General features: G+C 45.8%; 3 protein-coding genes and 1 non-coding gene across 8 annotated transcripts; 3 read left to right on the top strand and 1 right to left on the bottom strand.

Moving 5' to 3' along the window:
• Window positions 1-666: 666 nt before the first annotated feature.
• On the bottom strand, window positions 667-8,026 carry eif2b4 (eukaryotic translation initiation factor 2B, subunit 4 delta). Of its 2 annotated transcripts, none has more exons than XM_061703800.1 (13): window positions 7,979-8,026; window positions 6,752-6,789; window positions 6,530-6,674; window positions 6,234-6,428; window positions 6,082-6,164; window positions 4,473-4,564; window positions 4,191-4,305; window positions 4,033-4,109; window positions 3,409-3,511; window positions 2,919-3,046; window positions 2,676-2,853; window positions 1,028-1,208; window positions 667-925 (listed from the first exon to the last, which is right to left on the bottom strand). In XM_061703800.1, exons 1-13 carry the CDS (start codon window positions 7,998-8,000, stop codon window positions 726-728), a joined length of 1,557 nt encoding a protein of 518 aa, XP_061559784.1. In that variant the 5' UTR covers window positions 8,001-8,026; the 3' UTR covers window positions 667-725. The 2 variants fall into 2 exon arrangements, with proteins under 2 accessions (XP_061559784.1, XP_061559783.1); XM_061703799.1 differs by lacking the exon at window positions 7,979-8,026 and adding an exon at window positions 6,922-7,972.
• A 7,147-nt stretch (window positions 8,027-15,173) lies between these two features.
• On the top strand, window positions 15,174-18,544 carry LOC133417024 (uncharacterized). 2 transcript variants are annotated; one of them, XM_061704466.1, is made up of 4 exons: window positions 15,174-16,163; window positions 16,239-16,982; window positions 17,217-17,912; window positions 18,052-18,544. In XM_061704466.1, the coding sequence occupies exons 2-4, from the start codon at window positions 16,860-16,862 to the stop codon at window positions 18,070-18,072; spliced, it is 840 nt and encodes a 279-aa protein (XP_061560450.1). In that variant the 5' UTR covers window positions 15,174-16,163; window positions 16,239-16,859; the 3' UTR covers window positions 18,073-18,544. The 2 variants fall into 2 exon arrangements, with proteins under 2 accessions (XP_061560450.1, XP_061560451.1); XM_061704467.1 differs by lacking the exon at window positions 16,239-16,982 and having other exon boundaries at window positions 15,178-16,163.
• A 1,120-nt stretch (window positions 18,545-19,664) lies between these two features.
• On the top strand, window positions 19,665-25,487 carry nme6 (NME/NM23 nucleoside diphosphate kinase 6). 3 transcript variants are annotated; one of them, XM_061704385.1, is made up of 8 exons: window positions 19,665-19,864; window positions 20,073-20,168; window positions 20,805-20,907; window positions 21,367-21,406; window positions 21,605-21,765; window positions 22,499-22,589; window positions 24,128-24,218; window positions 25,431-25,487. In XM_061704385.1, the coding sequence occupies exons 2-7, from the start codon at window positions 20,076-20,078 to the stop codon at window positions 24,207-24,209; spliced, it is 570 nt and encodes a 189-aa protein (XP_061560369.1). In that variant the 5' UTR covers window positions 19,665-19,864; window positions 20,073-20,075; the 3' UTR covers window positions 24,210-24,218; window positions 25,431-25,487. The 3 variants fall into 3 exon arrangements, with proteins under 3 accessions (XP_061560369.1, XP_061560368.1, XP_061560370.1); XM_061704384.1 differs by lacking the exon at window positions 25,431-25,487 and having other exon boundaries at window positions 24,128-24,414; XM_061704386.1 differs by lacking the exons at window positions 24,128-24,218; window positions 25,431-25,487 and having other exon boundaries at window positions 22,499-24,120.
• Window positions 25,488-25,515: 28 nt separating this feature from the next.
• trnal-cag (transfer RNA leucine (anticodon CAG)) lies at window positions 25,516-25,598 on the top strand. The gene has a single exon. It is a non-coding gene; the product is annotated as a tRNA-Leu (tRNA).
• Window positions 25,599-27,292: the final 1,694 nt, after the last annotated feature.

The following is a 27,292-nucleotide window of genomic DNA, read 5'->3' as shown; positions in this document are numbered from 1 at the left end:
TGGGCGTGCCCTGCTTGCATGACGTGAACAATAGCCCATGCGGACATTGTGTACAAAGGCGATTTCCTGCATTAACCGTTTGTACCGTTTCTCACACTGACAGTCCTGGCAATGTAGTCAGCAAAAAGAATTATGGGAACCCAGAATAAGTTCAACTACAGTGTTAGAAAATCAAGTTAAACGTTACTCTTTACTTGCATTTGTTCCTGAGATATTGTTACGAGTGTGTGCATTAGCTATTTGTCGGGCTAAGGTTGGTATTTGTGAATTTATCTCATAAAACTGACTGTGGCTCGGGGTTGGAGGGGTTCCCGGAACGTAACCCGCGCAATAAACGAGGGTTTACTTTGTCGCGTAGCCTTGCCAGTGTTCTGACCGACACTCGGCAGAATTTTACGGCAGTAGTCTGAGGTAGTGCCATCGGAAGGGACCGCATTTGTCTTGTAGTCTGACCCAGGCGTCATTGAAACGCCTCACTTCGACATAGTTCCCTAACCTCAAGCTGGTAATATACTTTAATATTAGACATGGCTTTGGCCAGAGCAAAGACTACAAATTGGTACATTTGCAACTAGCGCTTGGAGAAGAAGTCATTCATTTGAACCGTTCCAAGAAGGCCCTAATCATAAACAAAAACAAAAAACCATCAAGTCAGTTTAAAAGTGGTATTCTTCATATATTTGTTATATGTATTTATTTATTGCATGCTCAAAGCGCGATCGGGTTCACTGGTCGACGCATTTAACGCGCAGCACGACGGGCACCGACGTGCACGGGATCATGCCCAGCTCGGTGATGACGGCGTCCACGAAGTCGGGCGGCGTCACGTCGTACACCAGGTTGAGCAGGCCCAGCGAGCGCACCTCCTGCCAGCGCGCCAGCTGCGTCTTGCCCTTCCGCGTCACCATCAGGTTGTCGGGATCGTCTGCAAATACATCGCAGGGTGAGGCCGCCCAATGGAAAAAAATCGAATGCATTTTTTTAATCTTGAAAATGAGACTTTCGTCTGTGATCCGGTTTTACTTACCGAGCTCGTTTGACACAAAAGAGTCCGTCTGCACCCTCTCGCAGAACTTGTACGTCTCGCAGCACACCAGCACGGGCACGTTGAAGGCTTTGGCCACCAGGGCGATTTGGGACGTGCCCACTCGGGACATCATGTAACCGTTGGCGAGCAGCGCATGGGCACCCAACAACACTTTTGACACCTACAGTACGCACAAACAAAGTCACGCCCCACAGTCTGTGTGCGTCCATCGCCGTAATCTTGACTTTTCAGCAAAAGTTCTCAAACGCCGCAACGTTCAAGTTGGTATTATACCTCGCATTGCTATCAATATACCGCTGTGCGCCAACACAAGCACAACCCCAAAATCATCTTCCATCGCTAATTTAGTAGTCATTTTTGACAGTTTCATTGATTCAAAAGGTAGACACTGCGTTCGAGCCAGCAAAACAAAAAGCCATAAAAAATACTTCAAAAGCAAGCAACTAGAGTTACATCATCTTCCCAAATTCTTGTCATGACGCAATAAATAAAACGATGAGCTGACTTAGTCGGCGGAAACGAAACTCCACACACTTACCTTCGTGGCTGACAACTTCCTTCTGCGCCCGAGCATCACGGTGATCCGTTTTTTGAATGAAACTTATTTTGCACATTTTCCAACTTAAGCGATGAATTTTTAACAAAACAGGCTCACGCAAAAGTACCTATTTTCACTTTTGATTGTCTAAAAAGCAGTCAGATGCTCAATCTTGAAGCGACAGAATGCTGCACAGCTCCAGCAGAGGCGCAGTTTTACAACCCTTCTCAGAACGTTGAGAGTTTATAGGTTTGTTCTCACGCTATTTTCAACACTTGGAATTTGCTAATAATGTGTCAAAAATAAAAGACGTGGGTTTGCACCAATAATATCCATTTGTGAGAAAATCTGAAATTGACCATATCGGTTTTGTCCCCCGACAGCGACGATGCACCGCAACGAGTAGCGACCCTGCAGTTGTTAGGATTGCTATTACAGTTTCCGGCTGTCTGCGAGGCCACGAAGCTATCGGAATGTGATTGGGTGAACGAGACGGGGGTGGGGCCAGTGCAACGGAGGACGACGTTGACTCGGCCATGGTCACCTTAAGGCCTCTTTATACTCCCGCGGCCGAGGACGCCCGCATTGCAACACGTGACCGACGAATTGCCCCGCGCGGCCGCTCTGCGTCACTTGACGCGCACACGGCAAAAATTGTTGCTGCGCGTGAGATCATCTCTCGTGATTGGTCCGTTGTAGTCACATGCTGAGATGACGTACTCGGCGTGCCCCTCGGTTCTGAATACATCTCCGCCGCCGCCTTCTCGATGGCTTTTGCAGCATAATTAAACGCAGCATCTGGTCATCTAGGTCCATTTGTTCTAGCAGACACTGTTCCGCGGTCGCCAGTGTTGTCGCTTTGTTCCTCGATACGGAAAGAAAAGTAAAAAGGGCTACCGGAAATGGCCCAAAAAATGCAGAGGAAACTCCACCCTGTGGCGTCCGAGCCAATACCAGCCGTAGCGACACCCCCGACTCGGAGGAGAACTGCAGTACATTTTCCAAACTCGCCGAGTATAAAGAAGAAGCTTTAAGGGTCAACTCGAAAATATCTCAAGTCATTCAAACCTTTGTGTGTGCGTCGCTCACCTCGGGTAGAATGTAGGAGACGACGGAGATGAGGACGTAGGTGCAGCCGATGCCCCGCTGGACCAGCCGCCGCAGGGTCTCGCGGCCCTCCAGCCTCGGCCGGCCGTCCGCCACGATCACGCGGAACTTGCGGCCCACGTCGAAGGCCTCGTAAAGGATGTGGTTGACCAGCGACGAGCTACGAGGGGAAAAAGGAAGTGAGACGACCGAGCGGCCGGGACGTCCCGCCCGCTTCCATCTTACCATCCGTAGACGAGAATGACGTCGCCGTCGCTGATCTTTTCGATGGCGATTTCGGCGACGGCTTTGGCCGCCAAGACGATCTTTTCGTTAATGTAGCAGTCGATGCAGCTCAGCAGTTTGCTCTTCGCCTGCGAAGAATACCACCATGTTGGTAAATTCACAGGAAAAAAATATTTTCATATATCTAGATCATGGTTCACCGGTCGCACCTCAGCTATCTTGCTGATTTTTTGTGTGTCAATTTTAAAGTGTGTGGGAGGGTAAAATTATATCCCCCCCCCCAAAGTTGTAATGTCTTTCTATGTCGCAGTTTTTCACCTCTCGTGGGTGGTTCTGGATAAACGGGTTCACTGTGGGCCTATCTATAGTATTTAAGTCCCCGGCCATTTTTTTCTGAAGTGGACGATGTGCCCAGCGACGTGCCCTAATTGCGCCATCTATTTGAATGCTGACCACCATTTGAAGAAATGCGGCTCATGACGACCATCACCTCGTCTTCCTTGGTGTGGCTCGGAATGTTGGAGATCTCCTTCTTGAGGTATTTGATTGCATTGCCCATGCTGGCCGACAGGGGGCGACATTGGTTCAAGAAACTGCAGAAAAAGGGAGATTTTTAAAATATTTGAAACAACTAACTTTATATAAAAAATATACAAAAACACAGATAATATAACATAACATTTCCATTTTATTTTTCTACATTTGTTTTTATTTTCAATGTGAGGATTCTGATGTACTTCATATTACAAGCAGAAATATATAAATTAAAAACATTCTTTGAAGAAAAAAAAGTCATTAATATAGTATAAATAACATAATATAATAATAAAATAGTGTATGATTATTTCAATCAATCTAATATAATGAATAAAATACCAGATTGGGGGAATTTCTTTTTCTACATCGTCAATGGGACTGAGCATGAAAAACCGAAACAAACAAAAAAATGGATCCCATCTTTGATATGTGGATGCTCACTAAAAGTTGATGTTTATAAAAAAAAAAAAAAAAAAAAAAAACACACACACACACACCAACGAAAAGCCAAAAGTCACCTCTTATAGATGGAATACGACAATTATTAACTAAAAGAAATCACCTTGAAAGTTTTTACCTGATGTAAGGTTTCAATTTGTTGACTAAGTCTCTCGCGAGCTCTTCATTTGGTGGCGTGGCGTAGTCCCTTATGACCTGATTGGATGCAGCATGAACAAACACACCGAGTTGTCGTGTTGCTTTCTTTACTGACAAGATCCGAATACGACACATCACCTGTTTGAAGGCGTGCAGCAGTGCCACGGAGCGCGCGTTGGATCCCGCCACGATGCCCTGCGAATACTTGAGGCCCAGTCGAACGATAGCCGGATGGATGACCGACGACGGGATGCTACCGAGGGAGAAAATCACAGACGCACATTCGACTGCTACGACCGTCACTTTTAAGACCCGGCGGAACATCGGAAGTCAAGTGGCTACGCTAAAGTAGAAAAGCGGCATCGCGCCTGACGTCATACGAGACTTGGAAACGCGGCGTATGTTTGGAGTGCGGCTTACCCGACTTGCTGCGTCAGCGGCGCTTTGCGACTGTACTGGTGCAGGTGTGAGAAAAGGCTGACCTTGTAGCCGTAGTCTGACCGAAGCGGGATCTGAAAGCAAAGCGCAGCGGCTTCGCCCGTTACTGCTGACCGTCATCGCGTCGAGGAGCAAAAAGCAAAAAAGAAAAAAAAAAAAAAAAAAAAAAAAAAAAAGGCACACAGTAAAACACAGCAAATTCTTCAAAAGTCAACGACACGCACAGCGAAAGCAAGCGCACCGACGGGCGCGTTTGCCTCGAACGCGGATCATTTCGGTCCAGGAGCAGCACGGCAAACAGCTCCGCCTTGGAATCACAAGAATCAGAAAAAGAAGCAGAAGCGCCACCTTGTACCTTTTCGGGAGGATCGTGCTCTGGTGTCTGAAAGAAAGGACCGTCACAAGCTGCTCATCCATTGTTTGACCGACTGAAATTTCTTTTGGGTTTGTTCCGTCCGCACGTGCATACAAAGGCTTCTTTTCACCAATCTCTTGCTTTCCATCTATGCGAAAGGCGTTTAGAGGCTGGCAAGCGCCCGACAAAGCGCCAGGCAGGAGCCATCTCCCACAAATAAAACCGGCGGCCATTTTTTGCAACCAACGGGGATCATACGTGCAGACTGGTGGAGTTAAGCGAGCATATCAAACTCTGAAAAGCTAAACACACAAAAACAAAGAAAAGTTGGCTAATGCAAAAAAATCGGAATTCCTGCTGACGTGCAAACGTGCTTAAAAAAAAAAACTCTGGTTTGAGTGTTCCACAAGGTAAGAAAGAAAGAATCAAATGTTGCATTCAACTGAAGGGGAGGTTTGCAGCACATCTGCCTCACAGTTCTGAGGTTGTGGGTTCCAATCTCAACCCCATTTGCATGCACTTCCTCCAGCATTCCAAAAACTTGACAAGACTCAAAATGGCGCACATCTGTCAATGTCAAAAGTCGGCTTTCTGAACTGTACGGCGCCCGCGATCGGCTGGCAACCAGTCCGGGGTGGACCCAACTTCTCTCGCCCAAGACGATGAGCTGACATTTGTACAGCCCTCAATCACGAAAAAGTCTCAAAGGGTTTGACAGGCCCACCAAAATGCATCGGCACGCAACTTACCTTTGTGGCTGACCGGTTTCTTCTGAACCGAAGCATGACGGCCATCAGATTTTGGCAAGAAATGTATCGAACGGAACTTTTTTCACTCATTATTGTCTAAAAAACATGCAGACATTCAATCTCGAGGCGACATAATGTAGTTCAAGTGTCCAAGAGACTCAGCGATTTGTTCTCCAGCTATTTTTCACACTTGAAATGACTTAACAACGCGTTCAATTAACAGACGGCGTGACGACAGAGCACTAGTATCAATTTGTGAAAAAGTATGACATTGAGCACATTTGGAAATGTGAGATTTCTGCCCAAGAGCGGCGAAGCGGTCTCTCTACGTGGCAGATTTGGACGTATTGCAGGAAGTTCTGGAACGTATCCCCCCGCGACAAACGGGGCTCGACTGTATACTTGTTTTTTTCGACTAGGCTCGCTAAGGTCAAACTAAGACTCTTGTCGTCGTGCGTACTGTTTGTTTTGCTTTAGAACAAGGTACCTGTTGTCTTTCCAGCTTCTTAGCCAGCTTCTTGACCACATCAGGGTCGTCCACTTGGACGTGTTCGGGAAGCCTCTTCACCACTATGACCGCAACGTAGCCGTGAGCACCTCCAAAATACACGACTTGTCATTTCCCCGACGCGTGGTTACCAGGCTGCAGCTCGCCGGGCGGCACTTTGGGTTTGGCGGCGGACGCGGCGGCCTGCTGCTGACCGGCGTCGCGCTTTTTGCTCTGTTTGGAGGTCCTGTCGGAGTCGCGGCGAGGTCTCCTCTCCGCTTTCAGCTCCACCTTGCTCTTGGCCGGCTTGTCCGGTGGCGCGTCGGCGCCGGGCACTGAGGAAGGAGCTAAAAAAAAAAAAGAATCATAACAATTCCAACCCCAAAAGTCAAATAAGACCATCCAAAATGTAAAACGCAGCACTAAAAAGAGGGAAAAGGAAGTCGACCTCTCTGCGAAGCCGGCGGCGGCGGCACGGCAGAAGCGCCGTCGGGCTCGGCGGCCTCATCTTTTTTTTCTTTGTTTTTCTTCTGCTGCTTCTTCTCTTTCCTCAGCCGCTGCTTCTCCTCTTTGCCCAGCTCTTTGCCTTCGCTCTGTGCGTCCAAATACACGGCGGGTCATGAACTACATTTGTTGCAAACACTTCAAAAAGAGAGAGAAAGCTACTGGCCTTTGAGCGCTCGATATTGGCTTTCTTGTCGCTTTCATCTGCAATTCCACCAGGTTGAGATTCAGCATGAAAAGATGACTTTACACGTAGGTTACACTCATCGCGCTTATATGGGAAGACATTTGAGCATTTATTCAATATGCTCGATAGCCAGCTTAAGGTGTATGTACTTAGTGCACTCTTTGTCCTCGCTAGTAAGCCAATTAGGCGCACTAGTAGAATGACTGTCTGACGAGTAATGCTTTTTCCCACGCCACCAAAGCAGCAGCGTAGAGCCAACGCTTCAACTTTTTGACTTTTGAGGTGACTTTGGATTCTCAACAGAAATAGACACAAATATGATTCAAACATTGTCACATCAACACACACGATACGGCACAGAACTCGAGACCCGAGGTCCCAGATTGGCGACTTGAAGTGAAATATATATAGAGTAATACAATAAAACAAAGACAAAAACACTTGTTAGTAGCAGTGAATGTGTGCAAAGGATGCGGGAGAAGGTCTTTTGTCAGCTGTTCCAGCCAGTTTTCATTTGGACCCCAATTGCAAAGAGGAAAGTTATATCAAAATGGAACGAATTTATAAGCTGAATGGCAACCTAAGGAATCCGAAATGCGGGGGTTTTAATGTTACCCAGCCTTATTAGTAGGACAACTAACACGTCACCAATGATGCAAAACAGTGCACGAGTTGACATCCGCACAATACTAGTAGTCCAAGGAAGCGCTAGACGTTACCAAGTCGAACTTGATAATGTCTCTCGTATTACGAGCAGTTTTCCTCACTGTTAACATGTAGTTGGTGATGTGAGGATTTTGCCGCTGCTACTTTTGGACCACCTTCAAATGGACGTCAAGGACATCGAAGAAATGCTAAACCCAAGTCACGTTCAGTGAATTGAAGCATCTTGTTTTCGACTAGGGTTGGCTATTTATGCGTATTTAGTGAGCTAGCGAAATCATGCCCCACGTCGTGATTTTGCGGACGAACACAAATCCCCAAAACGGAATGATGCAAGAAACACTGCAACCAATCGAAACACATCTCTCGCATCCGCGCTAACGTTAGCTTGGGGGAAATTACTTTCGCTACGAGACAAAGCTCAAATATTTCAACACTTGCTGTATAAGCGCGGGTGGTCTGTGTATCGACGCAGGCCTCAAAACATGCGAACCACGCGAAAAACGTCACCAAAAGCACCGGTTACGCACTTTCCCAACTCACCTGACGCTACGTTGTCCGCCATCTTGCCGGATGCACCTCACTTCCGCTTCGGCGCAAAAGTGACGCAAAATGCGTATCGCCCCCTAGAGGAGACGCCACGCAAACATTGCCTCTTCGTCAGGGTCACTCAGTACAATTTCCAACCTTGTCACTTGATTATTTGTTTTAGTTAAGCAAGTTTTATTCAAAGCAAATATGCTTGTATGTAAGACCTCCATATTGATGGAATTAGCAGCCACCTTGCAATTTTATTGATCTAAAAAAATAGGATAAATTGCCAGACACATGAAAATAATCTTCATAGAAAATGGAAGAAAACAGTCTGGTGGGCTCTTGTACATTATGTTGTATGTAAAATACAATATGGTTGAATTCTGGTGGCACTAAAGTTGGGAATAACGTTCTTCATTACAAACAAATGTTTTTTTTAATTGTATAATATTATTACAGTTATAGTATATGTATATCATTGCATATGAATTATCCAGAGGAGAAATATATGTTGTCAGGAACAAAATGTATGGATCTGATATTGGGAAATTTTTGGAGCATAATGAATTTGTATTTCTGGATTCAAATTGGAATGATTAAAAAGATCATGAGAAAAAAATATTTAAATAACAAAATTAAATGAATCAATTAAATATAGTAAGAAATAGAGGAATATTTCCAAAAAGAAATATGTTGTACTAACATTGGGTTATTGCTTGTAATTGTGATATGGTATGTAAAAATTGTGCAAAAAATATTTATAGAATAGAAACTATTCTAAAATAAATTCAAATGTTGACTTCTTCACTGAGCTGTTTTTTAAAATCACCTTTCCTTGTACAGTATAACTGTGACGTGTACTTCTTGCAAAGTGTATATTGCGGAATCAATTCAACAACAGCTGAGTTATTTTATTGCTTTATTGGCTTTTTACATGCACATCCACACACAGCAAACAGCTCATAACTCCACGCTGCACGACAAATTCACATCTATCACCGTTACTATGACAACCGCGCACGGGGCCAGGCGTCCGCTGACGGAATGCACGACGCAGTAGCTGGTTGAAGGGGACCAAACCTCACAGAAACACCTGACTTGGTTCCGTTTGACCAGCCACAGCAAGGTGTGTTGCTTCAGCTGAGCAAAGAAGAAGAAGAGGAAGAGGAAGAAGAAGATGAGGAGGTGTTAGAGAGAAAGCCCGCATGTCCTCTTCATTCTTACCTAAAGAAACACACATGCAGATATAAGATTAGCGTGTGAAAATAAATCATTAGAGAGCAGATCATTCCTGTTTTTGGATCTCCTCTCTGCAGCCATCATTGACAACTCCGCATCCCTGAAGCCCCCTTTGAAAGCCCCTTTGTGCGCATCCACAGCGGCTATAAAGGGGGCGACAGCTGCGCTCTGTCAATCCTCCAGGAGCGCCGAGGCCAGGCTAAAACCGGCAGCCTTCCTTTCACCTGTTGTCCTGACACGCGCTCGCACATGAAACACACACACACACACATAGAGCCTGACGTACCCCCCCCCCCCCCCCCCCCCCCCCCCCCTTCTCCTCATGGACACAACAGCTTAACAAAGGCAAACAACTGTCGATTCTTTTCCCGGAGATCATGGCCATTTGCGAGCGAGATACTGCTCCGGCGCTGGAGTCCCCTCGGAACCACACACTTCCTTACATTCCATAAGTGTCTGAACGAATATGGGGATATAAGGAAGCATGTCGTCCCAACGGGCAACGGCAACTGGATCCCGCCCGCGTGGAACGCCGTGCGGCCTCTCAACAACGGATCACGACCTCCGAAAGGTCAAGGAAAGCAACCAAAAGTGTTAGCGGAAGATGATTTGCTGACACTAAAAGTGTCAAGACCGAAGACAGCGGCGTCCGTTTAAAAGTACTTTTAAAGTGCTGTTGACCATTACGACTTGCGGTTGGACTCCCCTGGTCCACAATGAAACCCCCCCCTCCATTCAAAAGGTCATCATGGGCACCATCCAAACCAGTAACGCCATCTAAATACGAAACATCAGAATTCTCCCTCCGGAAAAAAAGGGTTCACTAACCTTTCTTTGGTTTTGCTTTTGGATGAGGCCAGTGCTGGCGTCTGGGCCCTTTGGAGCCCAGTTAACAGCAGCTGCTCTTTTTCAGAGCGTAACGACGGGACAAATGGCTCGTCGTCGTTTCCTGCGTCGACGCCTTCCCTCTCAAGCGTCGGCAATCGTAAAAACAACCTCACAAAAACGCCTCACTTTGCACGTACGGAGCACCTCTGCCACAGCGCCAACGTCCTCGCGTCCGCCGCTCGGCCTTTTCTATCCCGCCGAGGCGAGGCGAGCCGCCCCCCCGCCCCCCGGCTCCGAAGCGGCCTCCCACCTGTCGGTGTCCTTCAGAGGCGGCGGGGGCCTCTCCTTTGCGCCTGCTGTCGGGCCCAATCAGGGCCCTTGACAGTGGGGAGCCGGCCTGTGAAATCGCACCTCTCAGCTGTTGGCGCTGCGCTCGAGACACCCTACACCCCCGTGCCTCCTTCAGCCTCTCCACGACCCCCCCCAAAACACCCCACCCTGCCTCCATTTTACATCCAAAGTCCATGGCTTCTTTTTTTGCGAAAAGGGCAGAACAATGCGTAGACTGTAGGACGGGCATGTGTCGTGGCGTTGAACCAGCGGCGGTCACAGCTGACGCTTTCCTTTCTGTCAGTGAAACGTTACCGCAATTCGTTGGGTTAATTGTTTCGTAGTGAGCGGAATGACACAAAAGTACTCTTCTCAACTATTCTTAAAAAACATTTGAAGAAAGTTCTTACACATTGGTGAATCAGGCCCAATTTTCTCACTTTCTCAATAAGTGAATTCCGAGATTTCCTTAGAAGAAGATAATTGCTAAAAAAAAAAAAAAAAAAAGAAGACTGACAACTATGTAGTACTCAAATGTGGATATCTAGCGTTCTACAGTTTTTCAGCATTTTAGTTTTCCCAATGTTTTTGGGCACGGCTAAAATGTGTCCGATGACACAGTTGTGCCCCTCCCCCACCTTATAAGAACGCGAGCGCGTTTGTTCGCTTCAGCGGTTACCCGGCACAATTCCGACATCCAGGTAATTAGCTAGCTATGCCTCCACTTCCCTTCGGATAGTCCGCTGGCGTGGCCGCTTTAGAGCGCCTCGTTGTCACGGCATGAAAAAGCCTCCGCGAATATATTCCAGCCAGCGGAAGCTTTGAGCGTCGATATTTTTGCGGCTCAAACATAAGAAAGATGCTGGACAAAGTAGCATCCATTTTTCCCCGCTCGTAGCAGCGGTCTTTGATCGACAGTTGACGGTTGAGCGGGGCGTGGTTTGAGCGCATCCGGCGAGAGCAGAGACAACGGCGTTCACATCCGCATACAGAGTATCGCTGGGGTTTATTACACTCTCGGCTACTTGCGTACTGAATATGTATTGCTACACGTCGAGGTTTTCTACACACGACATTGCCGACCACTCTTACCGACTTGCGTTCACATTTGACGTCTGCATATGTCGCGTTGCTGGTGTTTATTTCAGCATCAATTGCTTATGTACAAAGAAAATACCGATAAATATTATGTATAATGATGATGATTACATGTATAATATGCTACCTTTCCTGCTAATATGGGGTGTATTCATGTACAGCTACCGTTCACATTTGTGTATACAGTGTCGTTTACTCTCAACTGCGCTTATCCAGACTACATGCACACAGTATCTTCGTTACGTATTGTACAACGTAGCTGACTATTTGGTCACGTTTCATCTGCGCATGTATTGAGTATTTAGTGATACATAGTTTTTTTTTTTTTTTTTTGGGGGGGGGGCTACGGCACAACCGTTTCCACGAACACTTCTTTCTTCAAGCTTGCCGTTAACACGTCCGCCGAGTCCCGGCCGGCTCACATTTGACCGCTCGAAGGCATCCGCGGGGAACATATGGCCGACGGCGGCCCTCGGTTCATTTTCCTCTGCCGCAAGCACGAGCCGCCGCGCTAAGGTCAACACCTGTGTTCTAAAATCGGCGTCCGGGGTCGGGGCGCGACATGAACCCGGCCGGGGCCCTCGTTCACAGAAAGCTCCAGCTCAGAGCGACGCGCTCGCTATTTCGGAGACGCGCGCCGTCCACAAATAGTAACGCGCTTATTTATTTGTATTTTTCGCTCTCTTTTACAGGGTGTCGTCTGAATCGGGCAGTTGTTGGATATTTCCCGCGGCTGCCGGCCAGGGTGCGGGCTGACCTCAAATGAAACATTTCCACTCATGCCAGCTATGCGCCGAGGCCTCGCCAGCGTTATATCGGGACCGCTGCGGCGTATCGGGTGACTTTTGTCGCTGAGGGAATGCGAGGCCGCTCACATCAGACACAATGGCCGGGCGCAAATCGTAATCTCGCTGTTCCTCTCCACGGCGCAGCTGAGCGCTGCCGCTTGTCGAGGGGCCCGCCGTACGCTCGCATCAGGTGCAAACATGAATGGAAAACAAAACATTTCAAGAAAAAGTAAAACAATACAAAATATTCAAAGCAAAGAATAAATAATGATGCGAGAAGATAAAGACGAGGATTGTGGTCTAAGAAGTAATATTGCACAGTATCTGTGTAGTATTTAGTATCTGTGACTTTGAATGTCGGGGCCTGGCCCAGTGAGTGACGCAGGAGTCAGCCAATGAGAGCGTAGCGTTGGTCGGCTGTTGACTTGAGTGACTCAGCCCCCGTTACTGTATGTAATGAGGGGATTTTGGTTTTGGGGCGTGCTGTGAAATTGTTCTCATTTAAAACGATAAAGAAAATAATAAAGGTTGGGAAAGACCGCATTAGGCCCCTCCCCTTTTATGTCTTTGCTATTCCAGTAGGAAAAATAATCCCTCGGCTGAAGTTTTGGAGCCAAAACGGTTGGCCAAACGTAGCCGGGCCTGCGTGTTTCCCTCAAAACTTCGTCGGTGAGTTTATTTTTATCTCACGTTCGCATCGTGGGAGCGCCCCCGCCTCCGCTGATCGCCTAGTCGCCCCTCTCGCTCCAGGGTGGTCATCTCAAACTGGGGTACCGCTACCAAGTGTTTCTAAAGGGTTTGTATGTTGGTAATTACATAATTGGCTCGACATTACAAATGATGATAAGCCTATTATGAGGGGAGCGCCATAAAGTGCTTATTAATGGGTTACAAAGTTGTTATTACCTAAATAGTTAACTTATTGAATAAGGGCAATCTTAATGAAGGGTTTATGAATCGGTCATTAATTAGGTGGTTAACAATTAATAGTAGGTTATGACCTTTCAAGACCATTGGCGATCCATCCATCCATCCATTTTCTGAGCCCCTTCTCCTCACGCGGGTCGCGGGCGTGCCGGAGCCCATCCCGGCTGTCGTCGGGCAGGAGGCGGGGTACGCCCTGAACCGGTCGCCAGCCAATCGCAGGGCACATACAAACAAACAACCGTTCGCACTCACATGCACACCATTTAGGCGGAATTAATCATTTATGAGCAATTTAAAGACCACTGAAGGAGATATCATTGTGAAGTGTCATTAATGATTTATAAATTGGTTATCAAATAGAGTATCATTAAGACGTTAAAAAGCCGCACCAAAGGTTCGAAGCATCTCCTCCCGCTTGCCAAATAGTGAGCCGGCCCTGAAATGCTCAAATTCATTTCAATTTCCCACCAGAAGCTCAAATAGCGAAAGTTGCCGAAGATCCAAAAAGGCAGCGGGCGGCCCATCCGTTCGGATCGCGCTGCCGGCTCATTAGCTGCCGATACGGCATTAACGCCACCCTGTGTCCTTCCTCGGACGCGCCAGTTGCCCGACGCCGAGGTTGACGCAGCTGTCGCGGGCCGACAGTTCAAAGGTCACCGGCATTTAGGCTCAAAGACAGAACAGGTGAGGATTTTGTGCGGATTCTCCGAGGTCATTAGAGTTGAGGGCAAACCTAGTTGACTTGAAACAGCGCTCGCATTGCGTTTGTATTCTCCTGGTGGTAACGAACGCGTCGTCTCCACTCTGCTGTCTTTGGTGTGGCACCCACGTGCCACCGCCGCCCCCGAAAAGTAATAACTACTTTTGAAATCAGAATCGTTTTCAACGATTATTACATTTCTTTTCAAAGGGGGACTGGTAAGAAAAATATCCCAGTAATATCATAATACACAATACAGTAATATCCATCCATCCATGGTCTTCCGCTTATCCGAGGTCGGGTCGCGGGGTCAGGAGCTTCAGCAGGGAAGCCCAGACTTCCCTCTCCGCAGCCACTTCCTCCAGCGTGTCCTGGGGCGTCCCCGGGATCTCCTCCTGGTGGGACGACGCCACAATTGTCTCGTCAGCACATCTCGTCACATTTCAGTTCGGTGAGCGTGGAAAAGATCGGAAGCTCTCTGCGAACTCCAAAATGTCAGGAAAAGCCTAGTAGAACATCTGAGCTTTATTCAAGGTTACTCAAAGACACTCAGTGGTGGCAGGTGTGTGCTGGTTCCTATCGAACATGAATTTCAATTAATGCTGAACACGGCCACATCCCCGGTTAGGAGGGTGTGCACACTTGTGCAACCACATTATCTCAGTTGTTCATTTGTTTAGTTTTACTTCCCCCTCGAAAAGTTTTCATTAAGTTCCTCTACTGAGTGGAAAAGGTGATATTAAGTCACATTCATGGTGGAAAAAATGAATTTATCTTGCTGCCATTTGTTCAGATTCCACAGAGCTGGCATCTCAACAGGGGTGTGTAGACTTTTGATTTTCCATCCATCTACAGTGTGCATCTCTGTATGTTTTACCCGCCTGGCAGCTGTGGCATCGCAAGCGGCGGGCCACACGAGCAGGACAGGTGGGCGAGACGCCAACATTTGCGCCACTTTCACCCGCCCCGCTTTCCGCAGGGTGTGGCCGTTCTGGCACACTTGGCACGCACTTGACATATTTCGGCACACGCCACGGTGATGAGACAGCGCAGTCGTAATCCGTGCCTCCGTTTCCGAGAGCGCCGGTCCTCGGCGGGGTCGCGGGCGAGCCGGAGCCGATCTCGGGCGACTTTAGGGCGAGGGGAGGGGTACGGCACGATGTCGTCTCCATCGCAGACGCAGGTCCGCGTAAAACAAGAGCATTCAAGAATAAAGAGAGAAAAATAAAATAGAAGATACAAATGTGTGCATATAAAACGCCATCCAAAGTATTGCAGCAACGCTTGGAGGTGAATCTGGTGGAGCTTTTAGGTGGACTGACCCGGCCGGGTTCTGTTTCGTGGTCCAAGTCGACACGTAAAGTTGAAGCTCAGCTTGTCTGAATCGCGCCCGAGCGGAGACAAGCCTTTGACTGGCACGCCGCCGCCTCAGCGCGTCATCGCGGGCGACTCGAGGCCTCCGCGTAGTCAACTTCTTCCGGTTGGACCCGTCGTTGCATCGTGTCCATCCGCAACGCTGAGCGCTTGACAAAATCAGAGCGCAGAGAAAACGCGCGTCAGCCCGAGAATCGATTTCGCACACGTCTTTGTCATCTGTCCCGTCCTCCGATGTACGACCTCGTGACCTCGGCTTTTCCTTTCCTCACGCACATCAAGAGGACACTTGGACCAATCAAATGTGGGAAGATTGAATTTCCTCAGTCTCGTGATGTGTTTTTTCTTTGCGTTCAATTGCCACACGGGGAGCGTCGGCATCCGCCGCAAGCCGCATCTTTCTGGGCTAAGAAGGGCCGGCCGGCCGGGCAGGTCAGCCGCAGGCATCAGAAAAGGTTCACCAAAGTATTGCCCACAAGACAACCTGTATTATGAAGGGAATATAGAATACTTTACATTCTATTACATATTAGAATATAAAGTATTCTATATTCCCTTCAATTACAAGAGCCATATTTGGTGCTGATGCGTCGCTGGCTTTGATGTGGCCAGTAAGCGCAAATGTGCCAAGAGAATGCCCCGAACTTCAAAGCGTTTGCTTTCCTGCTTTATTCTTTGTCTTTTTGCGCCTTGATCTCCCAAACGCCACACGGCCTTCGGCGTCCAAAGATTACCTCGGCGCATCTCGAATCGAGTCGAGGAATCCAGAGAGACGAAGCGTTTGCGAGAAACCCAACCGGAGAGCGCCAGAGAAAACATGAACATGGAGAAACGTTACTCAGGAAACACAAAGAAAAGGAGCTCGCAGGGAAACAATTGTAAGAAGCCGTTTGAGCGCTTTGCAACAACGGTGAGTTTTGCCAGCAGCGCTTTTCACTCTTGAAATGGGAAGTAATATTCATCAATTGTCGTTTGTCATAATCAGGCCACATGAAGAAAGATAAAGTGGAACGCCAGAGAAAAAGAACCTGACATATGCATCCATCTTGACCATTCAGTTAAATGGGTGGTGGAATTATTCAAAAGGTTTCAAGCAATTATCTTCAAACTATATTTCATAATAACGACATTTAACGGATAGGCTCCAGCACGCCCGCAGCCCGCCCGAGGATAAGCGCTACCGAAAATTACAACGCAGCTCGTGGGTCACTCGTGGCTGTGAGGTTGAGAGCTCCAAGCTTTGCTGTGGCCTTCCTCGAAATTGTGTGAATTTGTGAGTGTCGCGAACCCCAAATATTTTGCAGTTTTTCAGCGGAAAAGCCCATCTGCCATTATTTACTGCTGAGAACTCGCCTATTTGTTTTGTTGTTTTGGAGTCTAGCGTGTGTGGAGCATGAAAACTGTCACGGTTAGGGTTTTCCAAGGCAAGGGCAAAACGTGGAGGACCCAAGGGCAGGGAGGCAAGGCAGGAGTCTCCAAAAGGGTTATATTCAATTCCCAAACTAAACAAAGTCCCACAACAGATCACCAAAGTAACACACTTGACTAAACCTAAAACTGCAACCAAAACATGACTGGTCACTAAGACGTGGCACAGACAGAGGCAATGACAACGAACCGACAAGAAGCGAAAGAAACCAGGGAACTAAATACAAACAGATTGACGAGACAACGAGGAACACCTGGACAGGACACGAGCGGCTGGAGGGACCCGATTGGTCGACACGAGGTAGGAGGTTGACGCAATAACTAAACGAGCACACGACGTGAACGACACGGAACACGGGAAAACGTTGCTTTGTGGCCAAGTTAGAGGAGGCGCTCCATGCAGCCATGCCTGCAGTCAGGCGGTAGCAGCTGCGTGGCATCTAAGCAATCCCAAACCGTTTGGGCGGCTGTCGATGACTCGGTGATTTGAATAGCGCAATATTTGAACCGTCGGACGTATGCTTGGCTTTTGCAGCCCCGTCATCGGTCGCCTCCTGGGATGACCCCAGGCAGAGGTCACCGCCCCCCTCCGGAGAACGGCCTCATCTTTTGCCAGTACTCCAACTTGGAGCTGGCCGCCCAAAACGCAGCCCTGCGAGAGCAGCTGCGTTTCCAGCACCACCGATACGATCACGAAAGGCAGCGGCTCCTGCGAGCTCTGAAGAAACCCGGCGAGTCCGACCCGGAAAACATCGTCGCGGCCGTCGACAAAGCGTGGCAACGGCGCTGGGCCGCCCGAGAGCAGGAGGCCGCCGCCCAGTTTCAGAGTCATCGAGAGGGCGTGCAGCGCTACGTGGACGACATGGCGCTTCATTTTCACAGCCAGCTGGAAATCCTGCACGTGCACAACGTGGACACGGTCTGCTACTTTCAAGGCGAGATGGAGTACATGCAGTGGCACATGGGACGAGCCATCTCGGAGAAGGACGAGCTCGTCCAAAACCTGAAAAAAGAAAACTCCGTCCTCGTAGCGGAGAACAAAGCGATGTCCTCCCAGCTCTGTAAATTCAACGCAGACACGCCAGAGCCAGAAAACGCTCGAGAAGAGGACGATCGGTCGCAGGCCGAGCGACAGGGCGAGACGAGCCCCGCCGTTGACGAGCTCCGGGAACAAGTGGAAATGCTGGGCGACACCTTCAAGAGCCTCGCGGTGCGCGAAGAGGAGCTCCAGGTACGTCGCGTTCATGCCATCGTGTTGGAAAACCCCCTTTTAACTTCATTTCGGTTTGCGTTGCGGTATTTGGCTTGCGATGTCCCTTCCTGCCTGAAGGTGGCGCTGCCAACTTGGCTCTGTCTTTTGTATTTCCCAGGTGCTGGAAGCTGATTGGTGAGAGAGTTTAGACTGAGCTGGTCTTCCGCTTCCTCTGGCCTGACTCCCAACTGCACTGTGCGTCCTGGCTTTGGCTTTGGCTCTGGCAGCCATTTTGTTTTCCCTCTGTTTTAACACGTACAAAAAAAAAAAATATATATTAAAATCAAAAAAAATTCGAGTGAAATTGGAGCAGAGCGAAGAATAAATCTCATATTTTCTGCCTCTGTACAGAAAAAAAACATTTACATTTCACTCTACAAATCACTAAAGTCTTCTAAATGATTTTGAACGTATTTTGCAGAACATTGTCTCAACCATTTGATAATTATTTAATACCCTTCATTTAATGAGCTTTTAAAATCATTTTTAGTCAAATGTTTGTTGTAATCGGCTATCTGCGGTCAGGCTGGCATTGCAAATGGAAATATCTTGTCAGTTGTCCTAACCTGGATACATAAAGGTTAAATAAATAAAATATTAATTGAGCTTGACTCTTGTTTAGGTTGTTCTATAACTTCACACCTTTCACCATTTTACTCATTTCCATCACTTTGGTTCAAAATCTTATTTTCAAGACTTCTGTACCTGTCAAATTGTAGTTGCTTTTTTTATATATACTTAATTTGAATTGAATTGCTTTTTTTTTTTTTTTAAATAATTAATTTAATTGCTATTTGAAGATAATTGCTATTTGCCTCTATTCAAATCTACTAAATTGTGGAATTTCAATACCTTCTACTGTATTTTATAAATAGCTCTCTCTGGGTTGTATATGTAAATATGTTGTATATACATTTTTCATGTTGATCTCCAAATGTTACACAATAGGTCAAGTATGGAACAATGATTACGCTGTATAATGTTAACAATGCATATTTGTTATGTAGGGAGTCAATTTTTCATTATTTTTGGTTGAGAAAGTTTAGTTTGATAAAACAGATTATTTTTGTCCGCCCTGACTGACTTTTGCTGCCTACACTTGTAAGTGTGAATGAATTTTCTTTTTTTTTTGGGCCTGCAACTGTTGTGGCCTTGGTCAAGAATCTCATCTGTGGGGGCAAACAGCATTCAATTGAAGCCAGCTGCACTTTTAGTTAATAATAATTTGCCCACGGACATTCCAGACATGTCACCTACTTTAAAGAATCCACCATTGCTATGGGGATTCGTTCCTATAATCCCCCGCCATCAACACACATGCAGACAAGAACTAAATGTCAGCAGATGGCATATAGTTTTCTAATTTTAGCTGGATTTGACAAACCTTTTTTAACCATCGTTAGCATAACAACTGGTAGCATTTGATCTGCTCTCTTTCACCATCGTACCTAACCACAGGACACATGTAAATCCCCATCGATTTGCCTTAGTATTTTCTGTACTCTGCATGCTAGCCTGCTATTTGTTAGCATGCCAATTGCTAGCATTTTAGCAAAAGGCTCTCAAAATTGGACCATTGAAAGAGTTTTGTTGAAAATAGTTTTCAATAACGTCTTCACAAATGTGTTTCAGACACGCGACTGTTCCAAGTGTCATTTCAAATTCGCAATCTTTCAATGTGGAACATTCTACACTTTGACGGAGGAACCAAATACACTCGGACTACTTCCGGGGACACGTTTGACTGACGAACTAAATGGTCCACTCGCATCCTAGCCAACAATCTTTTTTTTTGCCTAGCTTTGACGCCTACGCATGACAGGACAATACAAAAATTCAAAACATTAAATAGTACAGACACGATTACGGCAATTCTCGACGTTCTTTGAAAAGTCGACGAGCGTTTGGGAGCCCTCAATACTCGACTTCCGGTGAGCAAAGCACACGCTGAAATTGGTCGTTTTAGCTTGACCTAATTAGTTAGCTTTTTAAAAAAAATAAATGTAAAAGCTGAAAGTTGTTCGCTTATCGTTTATCCATATTTTGTCATGGTTTTTTTTAAAGACAATGTTGCTGACGTAAAAGCTGAAAGTTGTTCGCTTATCGTTTATCCATATTTTGTCATGGTTTTTTTTAAAGACAATGTTGCTGACGACGGGTCGCCTGTCTAAAGCGCTGCAGCTCACCCTGGCGGTCATCAAACCAGATGCAGTGGCTCATCCTCTCATGCTGGAGGTGCATTTACCTTCACCTTTTAACCAAAATAAAAAATAAAAGAAACTTTACTCTCCAACAACCACAATAATGACCAACATTAAAATGCAGTTGTGTACTAAGTGTTCATCATAAGCAAGGCAAGAGTTGTTATTCCTAAAAAGTATATTTGAGAATATTCTAAACCACTGGGTGGCACGGTGAACGACCGGCTAACACACCTGCCTCACAGTTCTGTGGATTGGGGTTCGAATCCCGGCCCCGCCTGTGTGCAGTTTGCATATTCTCCCTCTGTCTGTGTGGGTTTTCTCTGGGTACTCCGGTTTCCTCCCACATCCCCAAAACTTGCATGTTAGGCTGATTGAAGACTCTAAATTGCCCGTAGCTGCGAATGCTTGTTTTTGTCTATATGTGCCCTGCGATTGGCTGGCGACCAGTTCAGGGTATACCCCGCCCGAAGATAGCTGGGATAGGCTCCAGCACGCCCGCGACCCGCGTGAGGATAAGTGGTTCGGAAAACGAATGTATGTTAACCATTGAAACATATGTTCACACTGTGCATATCGTATAGAACTGCTTCAATTCAAATGGAATGGATACAAACAGATAAAAGATAAAAATTTTAAGTAAACAGTCTAAAACCAAGTTTTCTTGCAGGCTCTTCACCAAAGTATCCTGGATAACCACTTTATCGTCGTTCGCTGCAAAGATCTGGTGTGGAGGCGACAAGACTGCGAGAGGTTTTATGCTGAGCATTCAGGTGCGCGACCTGTTTGTTTGCATTCCAAAAGTCGTTAGCACGCGAGCATGTGAGTCAGCGTTGGCGTGTTTTAGCAGACGCCAAGGTTAGAAGCAAGTGATTGATCCTGATTGTGGGAGCATTCGGCATTCGACCACTTAGTCGCTGCTAATGTGACGGCGAGTCAGCTTCTAGGAAAATGATTTAGTGTTTTCGAGTGAAAGGGACAGTAATGTGTGTCTAAACACAAACACAACTTTTGGTGGTGTTTTTAAATAAATGTACTGAGAATATTGTAGTGTGCATAAACGGAATAATTTCAGCACCGATGACACGAGAGGTGTCCCGGCTGATGCGCCGATAATGATACCCGGTTGCCTTGGCAACGCCAATGATTCTCCTCTTCTCATTCGCGCGACCCAAGCTGTCGCATTTCTTACGTATTGCTGCTTTCAGCTTGACTGTCCTGCTGCTTTTCAGAGCGATTCTTCTATCAAAGACTTGTTGAGTTCATGTCGAGGTGAGCGAGATCCTGCGAGGTGTTCATGTGGACATGTCGTGTGTTTGATGCACAAAAAAACAAGGGCTTTCATATGAGGTGCCACTTGATGTAATTTGTAGCAAATCCACCTTTCACGTCGTTACTACTCGAGCATATTATGTATTCGTAGCATAACATCTACAGTACTTCCGGTTTTGCTGGTTTCGCCCCGCACAGCGGCCCGATGCGGGCGTACATTTTAGCCCGAGAGGACGCCGTTCGCCACTGGAGGGAACTGATGGGTCCGACCAAAGTCTTCCGAGCCAGATACACGTCCCCCGCCTCTCTGCGGGCTCAGTTTGGCCTCACGGACACGCGCAACACCGCTCACGGCTCGGGTGCGCTCCACCGTAACTCGGATAGCAAGTGACGACACGTGGTGGTGATGTTGGAGTCTTGATTCATGTTGAACACTTGCTGGACTCAGGTTTTGTGGGGTTCACTGACATCCCTAAGTTTGTTCATGTTACTTATATTTCAGTAACATTCAAGTGTAGGAATAAGTTCCCTACTAGTCTGAATTAGTTACAACTAAAACACTCGCTTGTGATTCCTTTACAGTCTTAACTAAAAACGTGCTAAAAATATACGATATATGAGTGTTTTAGCTAGCCAGTTACGACTAACGCTAGCCGCAAATGTTAGCTTGAGTTATTTTAATATTAGCTAACCACTGTTAATATGAATAAATTAATGATAAAGGTGGTTCGCATATTTTTTTAACATTCTTATCATGCAAGACTAAAAAAAGTTATTTATCCATGTATCGTAGAAAGCCAGTTGTGAGTAGCACTAGTGGCTAACATTAGCTAAAGTGGGGCGAACTAGTGTTAATATTAATTTAGTAGTCCTAACTTTCATGACAAATGACCATGGTGATTAGCATTTTTTTAAACATTCTTTTCACACAATGTTAAAAGGTGAACCACTGTTAATGTTAATGGGATAATCTTTAATGACAACTGTGATTCACTTTTTATTTAATTTTTTTTAACATTCTTGTCATGCCAGTGGACAAGAAGACTTTAGAAGCTTATTTTCTAGCTCAAATTCCGCTCTCCTTTCTTCCAGATTCTGCCGAGTCGGCGCGGAGAGAAATGGTGTTCTTTTTCCCGGACTTTCGTGCGGAGGAGTGGATGGAGAGCGAGGAGCCGGCGTTCCGGTCGGGACACGCACATTATGACCCTCGGCAACGCATCCACACACTTTCTGCTCAGACCTGACCTCAGATCTGCTGTTATCCCTCTTACGCAGCTGCTACTCAGACTGTTTAGAAAACACACAAATCCAGACACAACTCAAGACACGCAGTCGTACAAATAACACCTCAAACAAACAATTTCCACTCGTCACTGTAGAAAGTGCAGTCTTCAATTTCAAGTTCCTGAGCCACAATATAAACAACGTATTTGCCCTTAAGCGTGACTAGAAAGTATTTATTTGTGAGTTTGGACCCCCCCCTCCATGTCGTCATCGGAGACTACACACATTGGACACCGTGTGAAAATTCTGAAAAAATTCTGTCGTTTTAAAAAACAAACACAGAAGATGTACGTTTGCCGCGCTCTACAGAGTCATCCAAAAACACGGCGCAATACGCTTTCGAGAGCGAGGATCCATCAAAATGGGCGCCGCACTGGAAGGGGTGGAGCCATAGGTTTTCTCCCAGCCAATCAGTGAAGACAGCTCAAATATGGAAAAAGTATATATATACAGTATATATGAGCGATTTATTATTATAATAGAATGTAAAGGTTACTGAAGTTAATAGAGTATTCTGTACACTTCTGCTGTTGAATTTTTTATTTTACAAGTGACATAATAAAGGGGTGACAAACTCATTTTTGTCCTGGGGCACATCGTCGTTACGGTTTCCCTCAGAGGGCCGTTACGACTGTGAAACCATATAAATGTTCCATTGCCTCTTCACAGTACTACATATACACAACAAATTAATGGATAACTAGTTTGGAAATCAGAAGTCAAGCATCATAGTTTGTTCAACTATTATTCAAGTTACCGTAAAAGGGGTTTTGGTAACAAAAAAATGCTTGCAGTCCCTCGGTTATTATTTCTTACACATGACGATTTAAAATTTTAGTACAGATTTTGGCAAGAATCATACAAGTTGACGCAAATGATTTGCTTTCGCGGGCCACATAAATTGATGCGGCAGGGCGGATCCAGCCCACGGGCCTCGAGTTTGACACGTGTAATATAGGGTTCAAATATATATTTCGTGCTGTCCAGTGAAAAACACGTATCTCCATTTTGGGGGGGATACCATATCAGTTAAACACAAATTATTATTATTTTTTGTTTTAAACCTATCCGTTAAAAATAGATAACTCAGTGCGGAGATACTTGAGTACTTTATGAAAAGTCAAATGATAAGCATGTATCTACAAATTTTGTGATTGATCTTCATCCGTTATAATATTTTGCAAACCAAAAAAATCCTTCAATTTAAAAATGCACTATAAAGAACAAATCAAATTGAAGACATTTGATTTGTTCTTAATGGTCAGTGTCATGAAAATGTCACGTTTGGTTTTTGAAGGCAAGGCAAAAACGGGGAGCCGAACGCAGTAGTGCAGGAGTACCAAAAAAGGATATTTCATTTCCAAAAAAGCCATCCAAGGAACATGGAAAAGGCTAACTGAACAACTGATAACCAAAGTAACAAAGAAACCCTTACAGATTGACGAGACGACGAGGAACACCTGGACAAGACACGAGCGGCCGGAGGGAGCCGATTGGTCGACACGACGACGAAGGTTGACGAGAACAGGTGCACACAATAACTAAATGAGCACACGAGACATAAAAACATGGAACAAAACCAAACAGACCATGACAGAAAAGCCTGTATCTACAAATTTAAGGATTTATTTTTTCATCCAATCATGAATCTTGCAATAAAATTCAACAAAACTGAAGATAAGAAAAGCCTTTACCTCTACTTTTTCAAATTTATTTTGAGCAAAAAAAAGAAAAACAATCATCACATGCTTTTCATTCATTTTAGTACTTCAGCATCAGTTGAATCATCAGAATCATCTTTCTTTGCCAAGTATGTCGAAAAAACACACAATGGAAAGCATGTTCAGTGTCGCCACATTTTGTTTTGATCCCATTTTGTATTTTGCGAGAACAAAACAGATAAATGTTATTGTAATTGGCTGAGCCTAAAAAGATCAAATCAGAAACATTGGAGCTTTATGTTCATTCAGCCATTCATGTGATTGATTTGTTTTAGTTTTGTGGCATTGTGAAAGCAAAGGCAGACTTACAAAGTACTTGATTTCTCATTTCCTTCTGTCGAATTGGCTTCCCGCCCGAGTTACACATTTGAACATGTGCGGAAGACGGTCAAACGCGGCGCCCGTCCAGCCAGGTTGCATTTTAAATTGATTGTGCTTTGGTGAAACATGTATTAAAAAAAAAAAAAAATATATATATATATATATATATATACACACACACACACACACACACACACACACACACATTGTCATTTCCCAGTGCTGGTGTACTTAAACGTTTGTCCACAAGAGGGTAGTCACATACTTGATTTTGAGGGCCCTAAAGTTCGATGAGTGGAACAACTGCAATTGATAATGTTCCTATAGTATTGATTGAATTGTATTTGATGCATCTTTGATTGTCTTTGATGTGCTTTTGACAACCCAAATGAAAGCTTGTCTCCTGCTGCCCCGTGGGACAAGTGAAACAACAACAAAATGTCAACGTCAGCGTCATCATCACGAAACACTTTTTGCCATTTTGTCCCTCAACATGATTTCATTGAAATTGGATTGATAATAGTGGTATGGTTACTCGGTGTCGATGAGTACTTCAGAGTAAATACCGTACTCGTAGTCGTATCGGTGTTGAAAAAGAATGGTATCAAAAAGCCCGACTTTTTCGGACTGGACCATCACCGGCATGCACTCGCAACACGGCTGTGCTGTGGTGGCCATTTTATGGATTGTATTTGTAGGTTCTGGGCAGAGGTGTGCGACAGGAGCGGTGGCGACTGTTGCTCCCGCAGACCACGTGGTCAGCATGGGTGTCAACTCTGCAGTGTCAGGATGGCCGAGCGGTCTAAGGCGCTACGTTCAGGTCGTAGTCTACTCTGTAGGCGTGGGTTCGAATCCCACTTCTGACAATGTTGTTTTTCTCAGCAATTTGACGTTTAAAATGATTTACAGTCGCCATCAGGGTAACCTTTTCACTCCATATCTCCGTGCAGCGAGGCTTGTGACATCATCACCTCCGGCTCCTCCCCTAAATGAGGCAAACCTCGATACACACTTCGAAGACTCGGCACATCTCGTAACGTCACGATTGAAGACCCTCAGCCATTTGGGTGACGTCATGATGTCACCTGCAGACAAAATTCGAAGGTTTGGGCTCGTCGAATCTTGTTGGGAAGTACCTTTATCAAAGTAATATTTGCATTGTAAAAGAGAGGATTTTGGTGGCTTAATACAGCATACTATAGTGCTGGGGAAAAAACTCGAATAATTAATAATAAGTTCTGCCTCGAAGCTCCGGCGGAACCAGGTTTGCGAGCTCATCCATGTTTCACACGGACATTTATTGCAGACACGTAGTGTTGGACCAGTGAAAAATATTGCCCAAAAACGACAGAGGAGCTTCTGTAAGCGATTTTTAACACACTGTTAGATGTGTCATGTGCATCTAACGTGATGTATGAGTCTGAGCTGAATGGTGGTTAGCGTTTTTTGACCTGAAATGGTCATCGCCAGCTAGCGCGTTTTAGCATTGGCTAATTTTATTGTCTCGAATTGTGGACACTGAATTTATACCATTATAATACACACACACACACATATATATAGTGACAGCTGAAGTAGCTTTTTCTACCAACAGGTGTTGGGCAACTTTACTAAAAGTAGTTCTTGTTGTATATGAATGTTGTAAGCAATGGCCATTCACAACCTGTGAGAGATATCGTTGATGTTGTTTCACATCCATTTTTAGGGCAGGTGGTGGCCATATTTGTGTCCAAATTGTACGGTTCGGGCTAGTCTAGACTTATTTTGCTCAGTCATTCTCGCTGGAACATACGTGCCGTTATCGAAACGTCACGTATGTTCCAGACCCCCGCAGTAACTGAAATCTGTGATGTAGCGACAAATTATTAGGGCCTGAGCGGCGACCGTTGGGAGGTCCCTTTTGTGTCTGTAGTATCGTTTTTGACGATATAAATGTATGAGGTGCATATATTTTACTTGTCCACTTGAGCTCACCATCCACACACAACGCAACCATGCAAAGATGCTTATTTAGCATACCTTGGTTGTGTGACATAAACAACAGCCCATGTGGACATGGTGTTACCATTTAGACCACATCCGCACAGTCCTGCAGTGTAGTCCACAAGAAGCATTTTGGGTACCCAGAATTCATTGTGGTGATGTTTTAAATTAGAGTAATGTAGTTGTAGAAAATAAGTCAAAACGTTGCTCTTTCCTCACATTTGTTCCCGTGAATATTGTTATGACACATGACTGTGTATATTAGCTATTTATCAGGCTAAGGTTGATATTAGTGATATTTAATCAAACTCTGACTGTAGCTTGTGTTTTAAACACTCTCTATCCAGTTACTTTCTTTTTGTGTCCTCCAGCAATTTGCCGATGGTTTGGTTTTGGGGACCGGAAGTTAGCACGCCGGCGTACGCCAAACGCGGACGCGTTGCGTGCATGGAGGACTTTGTGGCAGAAGATGTTACATAAAAGCAAAGCAGCTAAACGCTTCCTTCCGCTTCCACGTTGAAGTCAAGAGAGATCAAGAGTTAGTCAAGCACAGGAAAGACAATCAGCATATGTTTGG

This window comes from Phycodurus eques, chromosome 18, assembly GCF_024500275.1.
Source record: "Phycodurus eques isolate BA_2022a chromosome 18, UOR_Pequ_1.1, whole genome shotgun sequence".
Classification (NCBI taxonomy): Eukaryota; Metazoa; Chordata; class Actinopteri; order Syngnathiformes; family Syngnathidae; genus Phycodurus; species Phycodurus eques.
Note: the sequence above shows the minus strand (reverse complement) of the source record. Positions and strands in the feature narration are given on the sequence as shown.

Excerpts from the sequence above, each read along its gene's own strand:
- eif2b4 (XM_061703799.1), bottom strand. The coding sequence starts at position 7,102 with ATGTTTGAATCATATTTGTGTCTATTTCTGTTGAGAATCCAAAGTCAC. Across the intron at positions 6,429-6,529 it reads GCCGCCGGCTTCGCAGAGAG|CTCCTTCCTCAGTGCCCGGC; the intron begins GTCGACTTCCTT and ends TTTTTTTTTTAG. Across the intron at positions 2,854-2,918 it reads GTCATTCTCGTCTACGGATG|CTCGTCGCTGGTCAACCACA; the intron begins GTAAGATGGAAG and ends TTCCCCTCGTAG.
- LOC133417024 (XM_061704466.1), top strand. The coding sequence starts at position 16,860 with ATGACAACGAACCGACAAGAAGCGAAAGAAACCAGGGAACTAAATACA. Across the intron at positions 16,983-17,216 it reads ACCCGATTGGTCGACACGAG|CCCCGTCATCGGTCGCCTCC; the intron begins GTAGGAGGTTGA and ends TGGCTTTTGCAG. Across the intron at positions 17,913-18,051 it reads TGCGCGAAGAGGAGCTCCAG|GTGCTGGAAGCTGATTGGTG; the intron begins GTACGTCGCGTT and ends TGTATTTCCCAG.
- nme6 (XM_061704385.1), top strand. The coding sequence starts at position 20,076 with ATGTTGCTGACGACGGGTCGCCTGTCTAAAGCGCTGCAGCTCACCCTG. Across the intron at positions 21,407-21,604 it reads CTTGTTGAGTTCATGTCGAG|CGGCCCGATGCGGGCGTACA; the intron begins GTGAGCGAGATC and ends CGCCCCGCACAG. Across the intron at positions 22,590-24,127 it reads AGCGAGGAGCCGGCGTTCCG|ATTGACGAGACGACGAGGAA; the intron begins GTCGGGACACGC and ends AAACCCTTACAG.